At 31.5% G+C, this 17839-nt stretch overlaps 1 protein-coding gene across 12 annotated transcripts in view; it reads left to right on the forward strand.

The window, feature by feature from the left end:
• The window catches only part of LOC107069819 (uncharacterized protein CG43867), a 139502-nt gene that overhangs the window by 10071 nt on the left and 111592 nt on the right, over positions 1-17839 (forward strand). For 11 of the 12 annotated variants that reach the window (XM_015327435.2, XM_089170003.1, XM_089170006.1 and 8 more), the window contains exon 2: positions 11763-13137. In XM_015327435.2, coding sequence (XP_015182921.2) covers positions 11998-13137 — 1140 coding nt within the window. In that variant the 5' untranslated portion in view covers positions 11763-11997. Of the gene's footprint in view, positions 1-8369; positions 8510-11762; positions 13138-17839 lie in introns of those variants that run through there. The other variant, XM_015327474.2, reaches the window with a different exon arrangement.

Here is a 17839-nt window from a genome sequence, read left to right on the forward strand (position 1 = left end):
ATTAATAAATACTTATTTTTACACAATATATAATAATATTAATAAATACTTATTTTTTCTTATTTACAGAATACGTTTTATTCAAAATAATTTTTTTATTATTTTAATAGCAAAAAAAAATATACATATATATAATCTTACAATTTATCGTTAAATTAGAATAATTTACCTTTAAAAAATTTTTTTACGCATATTAAATATGTCTTTTTTTTATTAATAATTCATAATATCACGTTTTTGAATATACTCTCTTAAATATTATTATTATTATAATATTGAATTGTATTGAGTATTAAATTAAAAAAAAAAAAATATGACAAATTTAGTACATACTGAAATTATAGTCAATCTTTTAATTGTCTAATTAGCATTATAAATCTGTCGAATGAAAATAATTGATTTTAAGTAACAGTAAAAAACTTTTTACCCATCTAAGAAAGTTTAACGACACATTTTTTACTATATCTATATCTGTGTGTGTATCGTAAAAAAGAAATACTTATATATAGATAATTCCAGGGCTTATTTAATTTTCAATACTTTAATCTTTCTACGATAATTATTTTCCATTACATTTTCATCCCCCTATTATCGCAAAACAATTAAGCTAACTCATCGTTTTCTTTTCTTTTATTTTTTTTTTATTTTCCTTTTTATCTTTTCAAAGCTTTCTTCGTGAATCACTTAAATACATTACTTACATTTGTTCGAAAGAAGATAAAGATAAAGAAAGAAGAAAAAGTAGAAGAGGTAGAAGAAGTAGAAGACGAAAGTAGATGTAGTAAAGTTCGAAACATTAAACATTGTCGTAGATTTTCGTAAGACGACGGGTAAAGTCGTTGGTTGTTGACAGTGACGAATAATCGATGAAGCATTAAAGAATAATGTTCCAAGTGCACTTCGATGACAAACACTAACTATATCTATCGAAACTATATTTACTTATGGGTCGTCTTTTTCTTGGTAATTGACCCGACTAGCTTTCGTCCATTATAAAATTTGAAGAGAGATAGATAGATAGATCGATAGATAGATAGATAGATAAATATTGACAAATAATTATGTATATAAATTAATTATTTTAATTAAATTGTTATAATTTTTAATTTTATTATTATAAAATTCAATTATAATATAATAATATAAAAATAATATATTATAATTTTTTTCATTAAATTTTTTATAATTATTAATTATAAAAATTAATATTATAAATAATAATAATTATTATTATTATATATATATTGGTAATATTTTTTTATTTTTATAATTATTATTATTATCTATATTAATTTTATACTAATACTAATTTATACTTATACTCTAATACTATTTTATAATAATAATAATAATACCAATAATATTAATAATAGTAACACCCAAAAATATATAATATATATAATATATTATTGGTATTATTTTATATATACATATAAAATACCAATAAATAATATACAAATACCAATAAATATATATAAATATATAATACCAAATAAAAACAATACCAATTATATATATATATATATATATATATATAATTAATAACAAAATATATTCGTATAACGAATAAGAGCTATTATTTTATTAAAATACATTAACAAAATTATTCACATATAATCAAAATATTGATTTTAAAATATAACAGACGTAATAGTAGTAGTATTAGTATTGAAAAATCGTGACCTGTCATATCACTATCTTTCTCACTTATTTTATTCTTTTTTTTTTTTATCCACGAGGCTTCAACTTCCAAAACGAGCTGTCAGAAAGTTTTAAACTCGTTTCAAGCCCTTTCCCCCTTTCTCTCTCTCTCTCTCTCTCTTTCTCTGTTACTTTGCAAACGGTTGTATCGTCATTTCTCCCCGTTGTTTCCTCGCTCGTAAAGTTTCGGAGCTTCGAGATGGCGTGCGTTTTCAGGCAAGAAACATCCCCTCCGGAAGGTGATGCTCGTCAAACGATATCTCTTAAAACAAGCGCCCTTTTTACGAGATTCCTACTTCCCTCAACCCCCTCCCTACCCTCTTCTTCCTCATCCTATTCCCCGTTTGACGGGTCGTTCTTTCTTAAATCGGGGCAACCTCGTTTATTCTTCGCTATCATTTTATTTTATTTTTTTTTTTTTTGGTTTCTTTCCCAAACACCCCTTCCCCATCTATAAAATCTGTTCTCTTGAATAAAGAAAAAAAGAAGAAGACAGGAGGTAAAAATAATTTTGAGGAGACTATTCCTATCTCGTTTTTTGCGCAAAAGTTGATGAATTTTTGACAATATTTTGGGGGTTGGAAAAATTGGTGAATACAGAAAGGTTATTGTTTATTTAAAGATAATAATACTTAATTTTGGTACTTAGACGATCTAAATGTTGTTATTTAATTAATGAATTAAATATCGTTCAATTTAATGTTACGAGAGGGTTGCAAATATAAAAGAAAATAAGACATTATATCATTTATAATATTTGTATTAAATTATTATGAATTCTGTAATAATGAGAATGATTTTTGTTTTTTTTTAAATTATTAAATTACATGTTTTATAATTAAATAACTTTTATAATATAATATATAATTAATACTAGGGATGACCCTCCACGCGTTGCTGTGGCACATAATCAGTCCGATACACACGTCTTTAAGTCAACGAATTATCTTATACCGCCATCTGTTAGAATCTTATTGAACTAACAGAGATAATCATGACTCTTTGTTAATAAACAAATAATTCGCAATAAAATAATATTGCGATTATAAATTGAGATATAAACTATCCTATCTTTCAAGTTGGATGAAACTGCACACAGTGTGTAAAATTTTATTAAAATCGGTTCTGTAGTTTAGGAGTCCATTGCGGACAAACAACGTGACACGTCAATTTATATATATTAACATAATAATATTTATAATATATATTATATTAAATTATAAATTATATATTATATATAAATAACTTTTATATATATATATATATATATATATATATATATATATATATATATATATTATATTATGAAAGTTATTTTATTATAAAACATTTAATTATATTATATTATATATATAAATAAAATAAATATAATAAATAAATTAATATAATACGTTATAATTTTATAATTAAAGAATTTTGTTGATCGAATGTATAATATTATTCAAATTTGGAATATGCGTAATTTTTTTTTTGCAAATGAAGGTAAAAAGGTTGTCATAAAAAGTATTTTAAGGTTAGGGAAAGAATTACTAACAATAAGTGCTTATAATATACTGTTGCTAGGGTCGAGCAAATAAGTATATCTATAAATATATAGATATACCACTTACATAGTCCATGTTAGAATAAGAGAAGTTCGCGATAGCACGGAAGATGCTATTTACGCACCGGAAATGACAATAAAAATAGTAAACGCGTGTCACTACGAGCCACACGTTCAATTTTCTTTCATTCGCATTACTATATTTGGTATCATCCTATATTTTATTTATTTTTTTGTTTTGTTTTTTGTTGAGATAAGGGGATAGATTTTACAATTTTTTCTTTCTCATTTATTATTGCAACGTTGGAATTGTTCGTAATATTATCGAGTAAACAAGGGATACACACAACAAAGTTACATATTCCACGAAGTAAGTTTTCCGACGTAAGTCTTCTTCGTGCATATCCTTTTCTATTTCGCAATTAACATTCACGATACATTCCCGTCACGTATCCGCCAGGTATAGTTTCTTCGCACGCGACTTTGAAACGAAGGGTTTCGTTAGAAAGAAAGAGATGAACAATAACGAAGACTTGAAGTTTATTGTTGATTAAGAAAAAAAAAATTAAAAAATAAAAAGAAAAAATAAAGTGAAATAAAATAAAATGAAGTGCAGTTAAGTAAAGGAGTAGAGTAAAGTAAAGTAAAGTAAAGTACACGAAGGTGGTAAAGTACCAATGGATGAAGCTTATTATTGGTGAAAAAAAAAGAATAAAGAAAATAAAAATAAAATAAAAATAAAATAAAAAATAAAATAAAAATAAAATGTAAAGTAAAGTAAAACAAAGTGCAGGAAGTACAGGAAGGTGGTGAAGAACCAATGGATGAAGCTTATTGTTGGTTAAGAAAAAAGAAATAAAGAATATAAAAGGATAAAAAAAAATTACAAAAAATTACACAAAAATTAAAATATAAAAATAAAAATAAAAAGTAAAGTAAAATAAAGAGCAGAAGAAAGGCCACAAAAGTGGTGAAGAACCAATGGATTTTTTTTTAATTTTTTTTTTTTATATTTCTTTCTTTTTTATTTTTTTTTTGTCGTTAGGGGGTCGCAGTTTGAATGGTCAGGTAGAAGAAACGTCATATTGTCCTTTTCCTCCACTCCTCATCTTCACTTCCTACCCTCTAACTTTCCCCACCATTAACAATTTGAAGAAAAAGGGAAGACTAGTGGTGGTAGCCATTTTGCATATTACACAGCTAGCATGTCGAATAAATTATGCCTTTTTTTCTTTCTTTTTTTCTTTATCCTATTCGCCGAATACAAAAAAAGAAATCGCATCCGTTTCTTTTCGAAGGAGAAAGAGAGAGAGAGAGAGAGAGAGAGAGAGAGAGTGAGTGAGAGTGAGAGTGAGAGTGAGAGGATCTATCGGGCCCCATAAATAATACATAAACGGAATATACCATAGAATTTGGAAGAACGTTGTGAATCGTCGAATGTACGACGATTTTGAAGAAGGATAGAAAGAGGATGTTTGAAAAAAGGTCGTAGGATGAGTCGTAGGATGAGAGACGGGGTGAATCATGTTATAAAAGGGGAAAGAAAAAGAAGAAGAAAAAAAAGAAAGTTAGTAGAAGGATAGAAAAGACGAGAAGACGATAAGTGAACCGATTTAAAAAGTAGGATGATCGTTTGAGAAAAACAGATATCTATAATAATCGTTATTATACTTTTTCGAATATTTTCTTTCGTATCGATGTTTCCAGTTGAAACTTTCGTTTTTTATCGATCAGATTTTCCATCATTTTATGTATTTTATATTTATTTATTTTTTCATTTATACATATTTATTAAATTCAGATATAGAGTTCAATTACGTTTCAAAATGTGAGTCGTGTAATTTGTAAATTGTAAATTGTGTTATTAAAAAAAATTAATTAATATTTTTTTATAAACCTTTTTCAATTGATATATATATATATTATTTAATATTTTGATTATTTTTTTTTATTAAAAATTTATAATTTAATTTAATTTTAATTTATAATATTTATTATTTAATTTTTGTATTTAATAATTTTAATATATATAAAAATAAAATTGAAATCGGTGAACAATTATAAATTTTCGATCGATATAGTGTCATGCATTATTTAATAAATATACATATACATATAAATATGTATGTTGGAATGTAACTCCAGACAAAAAGCATGGAAACGGAAGAAGACATTATTTTCATCGTACTTTTCCGTAAACGATTCGTCATCCCTTTGTACCTTACGATTCTCCAAGTCTACCATTCTTCCAACGCACTTGTCCTTTTCCCTTTGTATTATATTATATCTATGTATATATGTATATATAGAGAGAATTTTATTCGTGAACAACGTTTTATACACTTTTAAGTTTAACCGAAGAGTGGTAAGAGGGGGAAGGGGGTAGGGAGGATGAAGAAAAGGTGGATTGCTTGAAAAAGAGGAAGAAAGTACTCGTAAAACGTTGCTAAACGTTGCTAACTATATTAAAAGAGATCTTTAACTATTTTATATTTTATATTTTTTCTGTTACTCCTTTCTTTTGTTTAATAATTTTATTTCAGTTTTATTTCTTAAAACTACAATAATTGTTGTTACATATAATGTAAATACATTATATTATAGATATATGTTATAAGGATTCTTTTTTGTATTTCTTTTGAAACAAATTTTTGTTTTTATTTATTATATAATATTTTATACTGTTAATAATATTAAAAATATCTTTTATTATTTTTTTTTTAATTTCTTATTTTTGTTATTTTAGAAACAATTTTTCTTTACATATATTACATATATCTCATATTAATACTAAATTAATATCTATAATATAATATAATTAATATAATATAACAATTAATTAATATATATAATATAATTTTAATATTATATAATAAAATATTATGTATATTATAATAAAAAAATAACATATAATATACTATAATGTACATAATATAATATAATATAAAATATGAGAAACATAGACAATATTATATATATAAATAATTATAATTAATATACATAGGTATAATACGTATAATATTTAATATTTATTTTTCATTACTTTTCAAACACACATTATTATCTTTAAGCAATATTATTCATACTGCTATTTATAAATATTAATTTCTGAATGAAGTTACGTAGAAGGAAGTACTTTAAACATTTCTTACGTTTCGGAGACAAGGGCCTTTTAAAAAAAGAAAAATCTTTCGTATTATAACGAGCGTAACGGAGAAACCGTCGTCGAGATTGCGAAGGGCTCCTTCTTCTTCTTCTTCTTTTCTTCTTCTTTTCTTCTTCTTTTCTTCTTCTTCTTCTTCTTCTTCTTCTTCCTTTCCGTCGTGGCTCGTATAACGCGAGAACCGTTCGAAAGTTAATTCGAAATTTATTCATGGACACCACGGGACCACCCGTTTCTTCATATATATATATATATATATTCTTTATAAATCCTTAGTATTTGTGCGAACACACTTACTTTTACAAACACACACACACACACAGACATACAAGTGTTTCTTCTCTTTTCCTCTCATCCTGATCCATGTAGCAAGGCAAAAAGGGAAGAATAAGGAAAAAGAGTAAAAGGGACGAAAAAAAAGGGAAGAAACTGCCATGCTATGAATACGTAATTTTATTACAATTAAGAATTAACTTGCACGTAGATATAAATGTATGTATATGTATATATACATATATATATATAGGTAGATGAATACACGTTAACATCGTATTGCATATAAAATGTACAACTTTTCTTTTGGAATATTTCATTCGTCATTCTACTCGCGTGTAATATATTCCGTTTTTTAACCTTTCTATTTGTTTAAATAATACCTAGATAAAAAAAAAGAACAAGAAAAAGAAAAAGAAATATTAGAAAAAGATAGTATAAGATAAGAAATGTTTACGAGTGTTACTTCGCAAATTTCTCTTGCGAATAAAATAGGGCTAACAATTTTTCCTCTGGAAAGAATAAAAAAAAAAAAAAAAGACAAAGAGAAAGAGAGAAAGATAAAGGGTAGAAAGCAAAAAAAAAATAAAAAAAAAATAAAAAGAGAAAAGAATAGTAGAAAGAAAAAGTAGTAGTCATGTCGTTGCAGTAGCAGCAGGAGCAGCAGCAGCAGCAGCAGTAGTATCTGTGTGAAAAATAAAGGACCGTTCGTTTGGTCGTAAAACGAGCGGGATTATGTGATAGCCCGGATAGGGGTAGATGTAGAAGGGGTTGGTCATGACGATGGTAGTGGTGGTGGTGGCAGGAGAGGAGGTTCGTCGGGGTCAGTCGGGTTTAGTAAAGAAAACGTTGAAAAATACAAAAAAAAAGAAAGAGAGAGAGAGATAAAGATAGAGAAAGATTATGGTTGTGTCTGGGTGGATAGGGGGGGGGAAGGGGGTACGATAAATAGATAGATAGATAGGCCGTACACCTATGGGTCCACCATAAAAATCAGCACTGTCGATATCCTCCGGATAGATTTATAACGTAGTAATAATAAAACGCGTCTTGTGGAATATGGTTGAATATTGGTTGAATATGTTGAAATATGTTGAAGGTATGGTGGTGATGGTTGAAGTCGGCAGCGGCTTTATTAAAGCGTCTCTGAGTTTATGCAGGGCCCCCTTAGGAGATCGATTCTAAGAGAGAAGGTTAGATGGAAAAACAGTGTTATTTTACTCTTTCTCTTTGGTTAGGTTACTCGTCTAAGTATAAGTACACACACATATAGATGCATACATGCACACTATTGCAAATAGAAGAAGAAGTTGAAGAAGAAGGAAAAAGGAAGAAAAAAATCGAACGCGACGAAGAGAGGACGTTTCTCCGCACGATCGATCAATCGTGTCGAATAGAATAAAAAATGCAACTCACACACATGCATACATACATGCATACATATACGTACACACATCTTACGCGCCGGATGCAACGTAGGCGAGTAGTTCGAGTAGTTCGAGAAAGATAGATAAAGAGAGAGAGAAAGAGAGAGAGAGAGACTATGAGAAAGGGGAAATGGGGAGAAGGTGGGGTGGAGTTGAGGGTTTAGGGGGGGATAGTAGACTTATCGACGATTCGTTCATCAAAGTGCATTGCGCAACACGATGTTATTCTTGGAGTCGTCGTCTCGTGTTCTCAAACCGTTCGGATTTTCCTGGTTGCGTTGATGATACAAGGAAGGGAAAGGGGAAGTGAAGGGAATAGAAAAAAGAGAGAGAGAGATAGAAAACAAGTGTTTGACGTTGTTCAACTTATCGAGAATCTACGGAGACACCGATACTAGAACGGTGAATTATTATACTAATCGATACTGACTGACTTTAAAAGAGAGAAGAGAATTCTGGTGGTTATTGGTTGCAAGTTGAAGTTTTGCTAGTTTGCAGTTGCTAGTTTGCCATTTTCGTTACAGGGACGCCTTCGGTTTCGCGTGTTTTAAACGAAGAACACCGCCTCCGGTTATACACTAGGTTTATACGGATTATTATAGCTTTGCAGTTTACCTTGGGCGGCAATCGTTTGGTATTGGTTAAGGGGGAGGGGGAGGTGGGCCGCATTGTTTCGAATAATCGATACCTATACCTCCAGCGGCGATAATATTTGCCTTTCGAATAATCTCGAACCCTTCGAAAGCTTAATCGACGTCTCCACCCCATAAACCTAGGAGCCCACCAACCAACACCCACCCAACTAAACATCCTACCAAAACTATACTTCCTTTTTGGTACTAGCTCGATAATTATCTTTACCCTTTTCCAAAAGGCCAAAATTACGACGTTTTATTTTAAACATAGGTGAACAGGATATATATATATATATATATATATATATATATATATATGTATATATGTATAATATTTATATTGGATTTCGGATTCCGATATCCGATGATCATCTTTTATTAGAATCTTTTTTTTTTTATTATTTCCAAACGTATTATTATCATATGAATACTGCATTTTGCATTTTGCATTTTTTCTTTATTTTAATTAGGATACTGAAATGTTTTATTGTTTGTGTTCAGTCAAAAGTTTATTGACTATACTTTTAGTTTAATGTGAGACTCGTGTAGTTAACATTGCTTAACATTTCATAAACAATTCAGGAACGATTCATTACACCATAAAAAATGTATTTAATATGTTATTGGAATTACTAACTTTTGATTGAACATAGAAATGATACGTTTGTATTTGTTGCATCAGGTGAAATGAGAAAACATTGGAGTCAATTATATTCCAATACAATTTTATTAAAACAAATATATACAAAAATATACAGAAATAGAAATTAACTTTATAGCTGTCTCTTTTTCAACTCGTTAAAAAAAATGACAAAGACGACAAAAATGAGAAATTGGAACGTACGTTTGTTTGATAAATTAACTTGGGAATAGAAGAAGAAGAAGAAGAAGAAGAAGAAGAAGAAGAAGAAGAAGAAGAAGAAGAAGAAGAAAATGATCTCAAAGAAAATACATTATCCAGTTGTTCTTCTTTAGTTAACTTGCAAACTACACACACACACACACACACACACATATATATATATATATATATATATATATGTACATACGGAGGTGTAAAGTTTACGATATTATATGTTAACTTTAACCTCGAAATACACACGATATTATTCGTATTCGCGATCCTCAGAATTCCTTTGTGAATAACCGACACGACTTTCCCTTCCTGAGGGAAACCAAGTCGAGATATGGAAGTTGTCGTTGAGATTTTGACTCGTGTATTTCCTCTCTTTCTCTTTATGTTCAAATCTTTTCTTGGTTCTTTCCTTTGCTGTTTTTTTTTTTTTCAAGTACTTAATAAACGAACGAAACGATAAGAGAAAGAAAAAGAAAAACACCAAGAGTTCATTGAGTTTGGTTTTGCTAGCAGCAGCAACACCAGCATCAGCAAAAGCAGAAGCAGCAACACAGCTACAGGTTGTCGAGATTTTTTTCTTCCATCGAGTGTCATTGTGTCTTCGGTGGTACGACACTCTAGTGAAAAAAAAAAATTTCAAGAGAAAAGAAAAGGGTGAAAAGGTTGATAGAAAGGGACCTAGGTACGATATTTAAAAAAGAAGACAGTCAAAGAGAGTGAGATGGAAAAGGGTCGTATAAAAAGGGCCATGACCCTCTTGAAATGTACCTCTTTCTTTCTTTTTCTTTCTCTCTTTCTCTTGCTTGCTTACTTGCTAGCTAACTCTCTCGTGATCCTTGGTATTATTTTTGGATGAGGATGCTGTTTTCCGGTGGTGCAACCAATTTGTATAATTACTGTTTTCTCTCTAAACAAAACTCATTCGAGTTCGTGCTTATTTTACTTTTTACTAGTTACCTTATTCTTCTCATCTTTTATTTTCTTTGTATGTGTTCACGATTTGATTACTATTATTATTGTTATTTTTAGAAGATGGTAAATATATCGATCAAGTATAAATTTCTCTTTTACGAGAAGAGACATTTTACTTGGAACACGCGAAAGTAAAAGTAACTCAGGCGCCGAGTACTTCTTCCTTTCCCCACACTCTTCCCCACACTCCATCTCTTTTCATTTCGTTCATTTTTTTTACTTACCGACCTTAAAATAAACTTTGAAGCCTTGCGAGAGACGTCAGTGTTCCCCCTAACTTCTTCTTTCCTCGAGATTGAAGATGAAGCCAAAGGAATAAGTAGAGAAGTGTAGTAGTAGTTAAGGGTGAGGACAAAAGGGAAAGGGAAGTAGAAGTAGATGTAAATGGTGAGAGGAAACGCTTTGAGAGATACCACCACCACCACCCCCCACCCACTTGCTCATAGAGTTACAAGCTTTCAATTTAGTAGAGCAAACACTTAAACGTTGCTTAATATCTCTCCCCCTTTTTCATTTCCTGATTCAACTCATGTTCTTTTCTTTGTCCTTATAGTCCTTTTCCCTTCGTCTATGTCACTAATAGCGAAAGATACGAGATGAACTTATTTAAATGTTGTTTAACATTGAAACTTAATGGGACCAAGTCAAATAACCCTTTTTTGGAATATTGTTTTATTACAATTTCTTAAAAGGAGTAGTGGTGTCTTTTATTAAGTCAAAGAATTGTTATTTTATTAATGATTATGTAATTTATATTTATTGTTTATGTATAAATATCGTTAAATATTCTTGGCTTTGTAACTTTTCCTTTTTACGAGTTCCAGAGTTATTTTCTTCACTTAATTCTCATACTTGTTCAATACTACCACACAAGTTTGTTTCTTTTTATCATCTTTCAAGAGTCAACAGTATACGATTTTTGGTTTTTTTTTTTTCGGACGGGTGGGTTTTCAATCGATGTTACTAACCGTACTCAGGTTGCTTGTCTTTAGCGATGTAAAGGGAAGCAGTAATCCAAACGTGGTTAGATCGTTAACTATATTGTAAAATATATGAATTATCGAAGACTGGTCATTTGATACGCAATGGTAAAAGAAATAAATATAAGCGAAGTACATCGATATGTTTAATGTTAAAAAATATCTTTGATAGGAATATTTATTAACGTAAATTATTTCTTGTGTGTTTGCAGATAAATCGTAAGATTGTAACGTGGGAAGAATGCCTATGAGAAACTACGACGATGATCGGTGAAAGAACGCACGTGGCGTTCATGGAAAATCATCAATTTCGTTGTCGTCGTCGTCGTCGTCGCGATATTTTTCGTATCGACGTGTTCTTTTGATAAAAAATTAAATATATACAGAAAGAGAGAAAGAGAAAGAGTGAAAAATAAAAAGTAAAAGAGAGAAAAAGAAAAAAAGAAGATGGACGAGATACGAGGTTCACCAGCACGTCGTCTTTCACAAATTCTCGATCCGATCGCACGTTTAGCGACGGATTTTGGTTCGAGTTCTTCGGCACCTTGCAGTCCAAGACTCGGTGCAAGAACACATGAGTCAACGACAGGTTCTGTATCGCATCATCATCATCATCATCACCATCATCACCTTCAGCAGCAGCAGCAGCAACAACAACAACAACAGCCAAGTACACCTGAGGGTATCCGAAGGCAACAGCAACAACAACAACAGTCCTCGTCAGGTGGTGTTTCCGAATCGAGTCGAGTTTTATCGAGCGGTCCGGACAGTCCTAGATTATGGCCTCGTCATTTTCGTCAAACACCAACTCCACCACCTAGACCACGTCATCAAAGCACCTCGCCTTTAAACAACAATAACAATAATAACAATAATGGTGGTACTACTGCTGCTGGTGGTAGTGCTAGTGTTGCTGTTGGTCTTGGTGCTGTCACTGCTGTTGGGGGAAGTACTGTTGGTTCGATAGTTCATTCGAGAGATTCGCCCTACGTCAACGTACCCAATTTACTTTTTCAAAAGGATAAAACTTACAAGGATGCTGCTAGGAGCGCCGGTTACGTTGAATTACGCGATCCTAAGAGCAAGTGTAGCCCATACGATTTTACATCGGAATCAAGCGGTCACGTTGAATATACCGACAAGAGAACGTTCGCCGGGCAAACGGATTTCTCATCTCAAAGTACAACTACCACCACAACTACCAACACCTCTTACGAACCCAAGGATTTGTCGAGCCTTGCCCGAGGTAGACCAACGTTTGATCCTGGATCCTCTACTAGGGCTCACTTCGATAGAGCTTTTTCATTCTCTGGTAGACAACCGGTTGATCATCATCAACAACAACAACAGCAATCTACAGGTAGAACTTATGCCGAGAACAGATTGTTTCTCGATCAGAGGACCCAGGCAGATTCGAAGAAAGAAAAACTTGAAACCAGACCTGCTTATGGATCATCCAAAAGTTTCGATGGTTATTCCAGCGCTGTTGAAGAACTCAATTGGCAAGAGAGATGTCTCGAATTGCAACTGGAATTACATCGTAGCAGAAATCAAACGATCAAAGTACGAGATATGCTTCGAGAAAAGGTAAGCCAGAAATTTATTGTTCATTTATCAAAATTAATTTTATCCTAGCGAATATCAATTTTCATTATTTTCTGTTTTCTCTTATAAAACTGTGACGTAAGCTTATCTTGGTGGGAAATTGCAAGAGGGTAGCTGTTGTTCTATGTCGTTGTCGTTACGACTACCCCTATTTCCTTGCATTTTTTTTTTTTTTTATTACAACGGCCGATAACTTTACGATCCTAGAGCTACAAGGAAAGCGACTTTTTACGGGACCCCGTTTGAAACTTTATAAATCGTTATCGTACTCGCGCGACGAAAGTATGAACGATTCACTGGCATATAGAGTATAGTACTAACAGTAATAATAATAATAATAATAGTAGTAGTAGTAGTGGTAGTAGCAGAGAGTAGACCAAATGTTAGAGTTCTACTCTCTTCCTAGCACGAATCGATATGCTGGCCGTTTCGTGCATTGAACGACCGCATTGCGATTCGTAGGCAGACCTGAAGATATTTACTCGAATCGAGATAGCCATACTCTTCCCCTTATACCACCCTATTTCATCCAACTACCCTCCACCCCTTGGCCCCCCAATTCTCTTCAACTATCTCGACCTATATTTTTTTTTCATTTCTCTCTCTCTCTCTCTCTCTCTCTCTCTCTCTCTCTCTCTCTCTCTCAATAAAAGTCTATTGGGGAAGTTACCTTTTTGAATTCTTCTGAAAGCATTCTTACCTACAATTCTTTCTTTAAAAATATCTTTTGAATTTCCAATCGTTCTCAATAGCTTATTCAAAGTATTACCACCACCACTACCACCATCATCGTCGTCGTCGTCGTCATCACCACCGAGCAAAGAGCGTAATTCTCTTTAACGCTTTTGTCCTCTCTTTGACCTCCGTCGGTAAAATATAATCGAGATCATCTCGTTGATCAAATTCGCGTGATGCAAGAAGAGCACCGGTATTATCGCATTCATTAAACTTCGTGTATATAAGTATTATAATATATGATATAGAAAAAGATAGTGTGTATGTGAGAGTTATATATATGTATATGTATATATATATCGAGCGGTTCTCGAAACGACGGCCTCGAAACGAGCTGAATTTAGTCGCTAAATTACAAGTGACAACGACACGCGCCACTTTATAACGTTTCTCTTCGTAGTTACTACACCCATTCATTCACCATATATAGTATATATATACAGGTATAGGAATACATGGAAATAATATATACGTAACATTTACCAACCTACCAGTCATGACGATGAATTTCCATATTTTATATTTCTCTCTCTCTTGTTTATAATCTTTGAAAACAATTTTCTGGTATAAAATAATGGTTAATATTCTCTTAACAACCCTTTACTGACTTTAATTATCAAATGCTCATTTCTATTCGTTGCGTATAGTAGAAAATTGGTTCGATATCGAATCCCTGTATACCTATAGGAAGAAACGTTTAACCAACACACTATCAAATCGATTTTACCTTCATTTCCGGGTATATCAAAATGTTCGTACAGATGGACGTGCATGCATGCGTACGTACCGGTTGGGGGAGTAACGGTAATAATATTCGTGCAAGTTAGGATAGAACACACACATACAGAAAAAAGAAAGAAAGAAAGAGAAAATGATAGAAGAAAGTTTTATCCTAAGCGTAACATACGTCAAAGGAATTACAGGGTTCTAAAGGGTCAGCCCTTGGTGTAGAACATATAACAACCTTTAGTACAGTAGAATCGTTTTAGTATGCACGATCACGCGCAACGATTTAACCTGGCCACCCCCCTTACTAGATAAGGCACATCGTTCGTGATACTAGTAGTAGTAGTAGTAGTAGTAGGGGCAGTGGAGGGTGGGGGTGGAAAAAGGGGATTGTAAAGACAGCGACCAACGTTGGTCGTTACGTTGGTAGGCAGTGAGTGCATTCTAAAGAGATAGAATAAGAGAATAAGTGTGAGTGAATGTGAATGTGAGTGAGTGAGTGAGAGAGAGGGGGGGGACGAAGGATAGGAGCGTGCAAGGGAAAAGTCCTTGACTCTTCAAAACCCTCTCGGTCTTTAAACGAACCTTAAACGAAATTGAATCACTTAAACGAGACAAAGAGAGCACCTGCAGGCAGCTCGGTCTTTAACGCGTTGTTTACCCGCCATCATTGTTCTTTCGGGAATCTCGCAAATCTCGTTAACTCACAATTCTATTCTATTCTTTCAACCATCCCACCTCACCTCCTTTTCACTACTCTCTGTCTCTTTCTATCTTTTCATTTTATCTCATGCTTGGTCCTGGCTTTTCGCGCGCTTTTAGGATACGCTCAAAATTCCCTAATTCCGTGCATAGTTTCATACATTTAGCGTTTTCCACGACGTTCAACGAACGTTGAATTTTAATAGCCGTCTAAAATAGGATAGACAGATAGAGAGAGAGAGAGAGAGAGATAGGAAGATGAATATTTGTTTCTTTTTATAGAAATAAAAATAAAAAAGAAACTGAATGTGTACGATGACTATATAATATTTTTATATTATATATTATATAATATTATTATTATATATATATAAAATAATATTATTATATAATTTTATTATAATATTTTTTTATATTATATATTATTATATGTATAAAATATTATTATATATTATCATTATTATATATTTATTATAGTTCTTTTTATATTGCATATATATAATAGCGAAATGATAGACTATCGATTTTATATTCTCTCCGAGTTAATGGAAAATGTGTAAAAAGATAAAAAAAAAAAAAAAGTAAAATACGAATAATCATTATTGGACCATTGCCAAATGTTAAAGAAAAAGAGGTGTAGTTTTATTTACTTACTTACTATACTTTACTATCTCTCTACGGTTATTCTTTTCACCGTTATTATCAATCTTATCGAATGAACGTTACCAGTTTATCGACGTAATACACTGAAGAAAATGGTCCCCTCGTTTGCGAAACCACGACGACCATACACCACCATCGTAACCATTCACCAACCCTTCCCCTTCTCCACCCACCCTCTTTGGTATCAAGAAACTATTCTTTTTTATTATTACTAAAACAGATGATAAAAAAAACTAGAAGAAGAAGAAGAAGAAGAAGAGTAATGGGAAAAAAATAGAAAGAAAGGATAGAAAAAAAGAAAAAAAATCGAAAAGTCACTTTCGAGTCTTTACGAGATTCTCTTTCTCTCTCTCTCTCTTTCTCACTCTTTCATTAAGTTCGAACGTTTCTCTTGCTCGTGAGCTTCTCTCACGCGAGCAAGGGAACACAACACGGAAAAGGCAGCTACGCCCGTCAAAAGAGATAAGACCCTACTCCCACTCTTCTCCCCCTTCCCCACTTGCGTCTTCGTCGAGGGAAGGCGAAGGCGAAGGTCGTTATCGTTGAGGAGAAGATGCTCGAGGCTTTTCTATCTTTCTCTTTCTCTTTCTATTTTTTTTTCTTCTTCCTCTGGTAACGCGTTCCTCGTTGCACAGCTTACAACATCAGGAAGTTCGGTGCCCTCGGACAGACGTAACACACCGTTTGTTTATACGATATAACGTTAGTTATACACGTAAACTTCGTTGTGCCATTTAACTGCCACTCCTATCGATTTTCCCTACTACTACTACTAGTACTAACCACCCCTCCACTCCTACCCCTTTTGTGCATTTTCTTCTATCCAATTTTCTTACCCATTTCTGTTTATTTTACTTATTTACTCTGTACCGTGATTTTTTTGGGTAATCTGTTGATGTTATTATTTATGTGTTTGTTTATTTCATGATCTGTATATATATATATATTTTGTTTGTTTGTTAAATAAATAATTGGTTTATATATATATATATATATATATATATATATATATATATATATATATATATATATGGTTATGTAATGGGTTTGTTTAAAATTTTATAATTTGGGATGAATTTGTGTTTAGAAATAATATAATATTCTTTTTATGAAGTTTTTATTTTTGTATCAGTATTTTGTTAAATATTATTTAACAAAATATTTTATTAATATTTGTACAATAATATTTTATTTTATTTATTTATATGCAAAAATATATGGTTCGATATGAGCGAGTATTTTTTTTAATATTTTATATTTTATATATATATATATATATATATACATATATGTATGGTAAATATTGATATTTAATATAAAAAAAAATTAAAAAAAAAAAAATACTAGGCCATTAAATAGAGGTCATTTTGTAAAATCATGCAACAGGAAATAAATTTAATTTATGTATTATTCGTGTTACAGGTTTATCCAATTGAACGCGTAATTTCATTTGTTTCATCGATTTACTTATGCAAATTAGTTAGTACACATTAACACTTTTAATAAACTTTGATATTTCAAGATTATTTTAACGAGGTCGACAAAAAAGTTATGTTGAGAAATGCGATTACCAGCTGATCAAGTAGTTTCTTTCTTTTTTTTTTTTTTAATATTTTAATCTCCCTCACTCTCTCTCTTACTTTCTTGTCTTCCTTTTTTTTTCTTTCTCCCCATAAACTAGTCGCGGTCACGAAGAAAAGTTAATAGCCGGTACAAATATCCCGAAGCGTATACCACTGTATACACGAACATGTATATATATATATATATACACCTATATAATACTGATATATACATATATATGTATTGTATATATAGTATCGCGAATAGAACTCGCGTGTTTTCTCCCCAAGAGTTG

Source organism: Polistes dominula, unplaced genomic scaffold (assembly GCF_049000335.1).
Source record: "Polistes dominula isolate Pdom_NZ unplaced genomic scaffold, Pdom_raw_medaka contig_15, whole genome shotgun sequence".
Taxonomy (NCBI): Eukaryota; Metazoa; Arthropoda; class Insecta; order Hymenoptera; family Vespidae; genus Polistes; species Polistes dominula.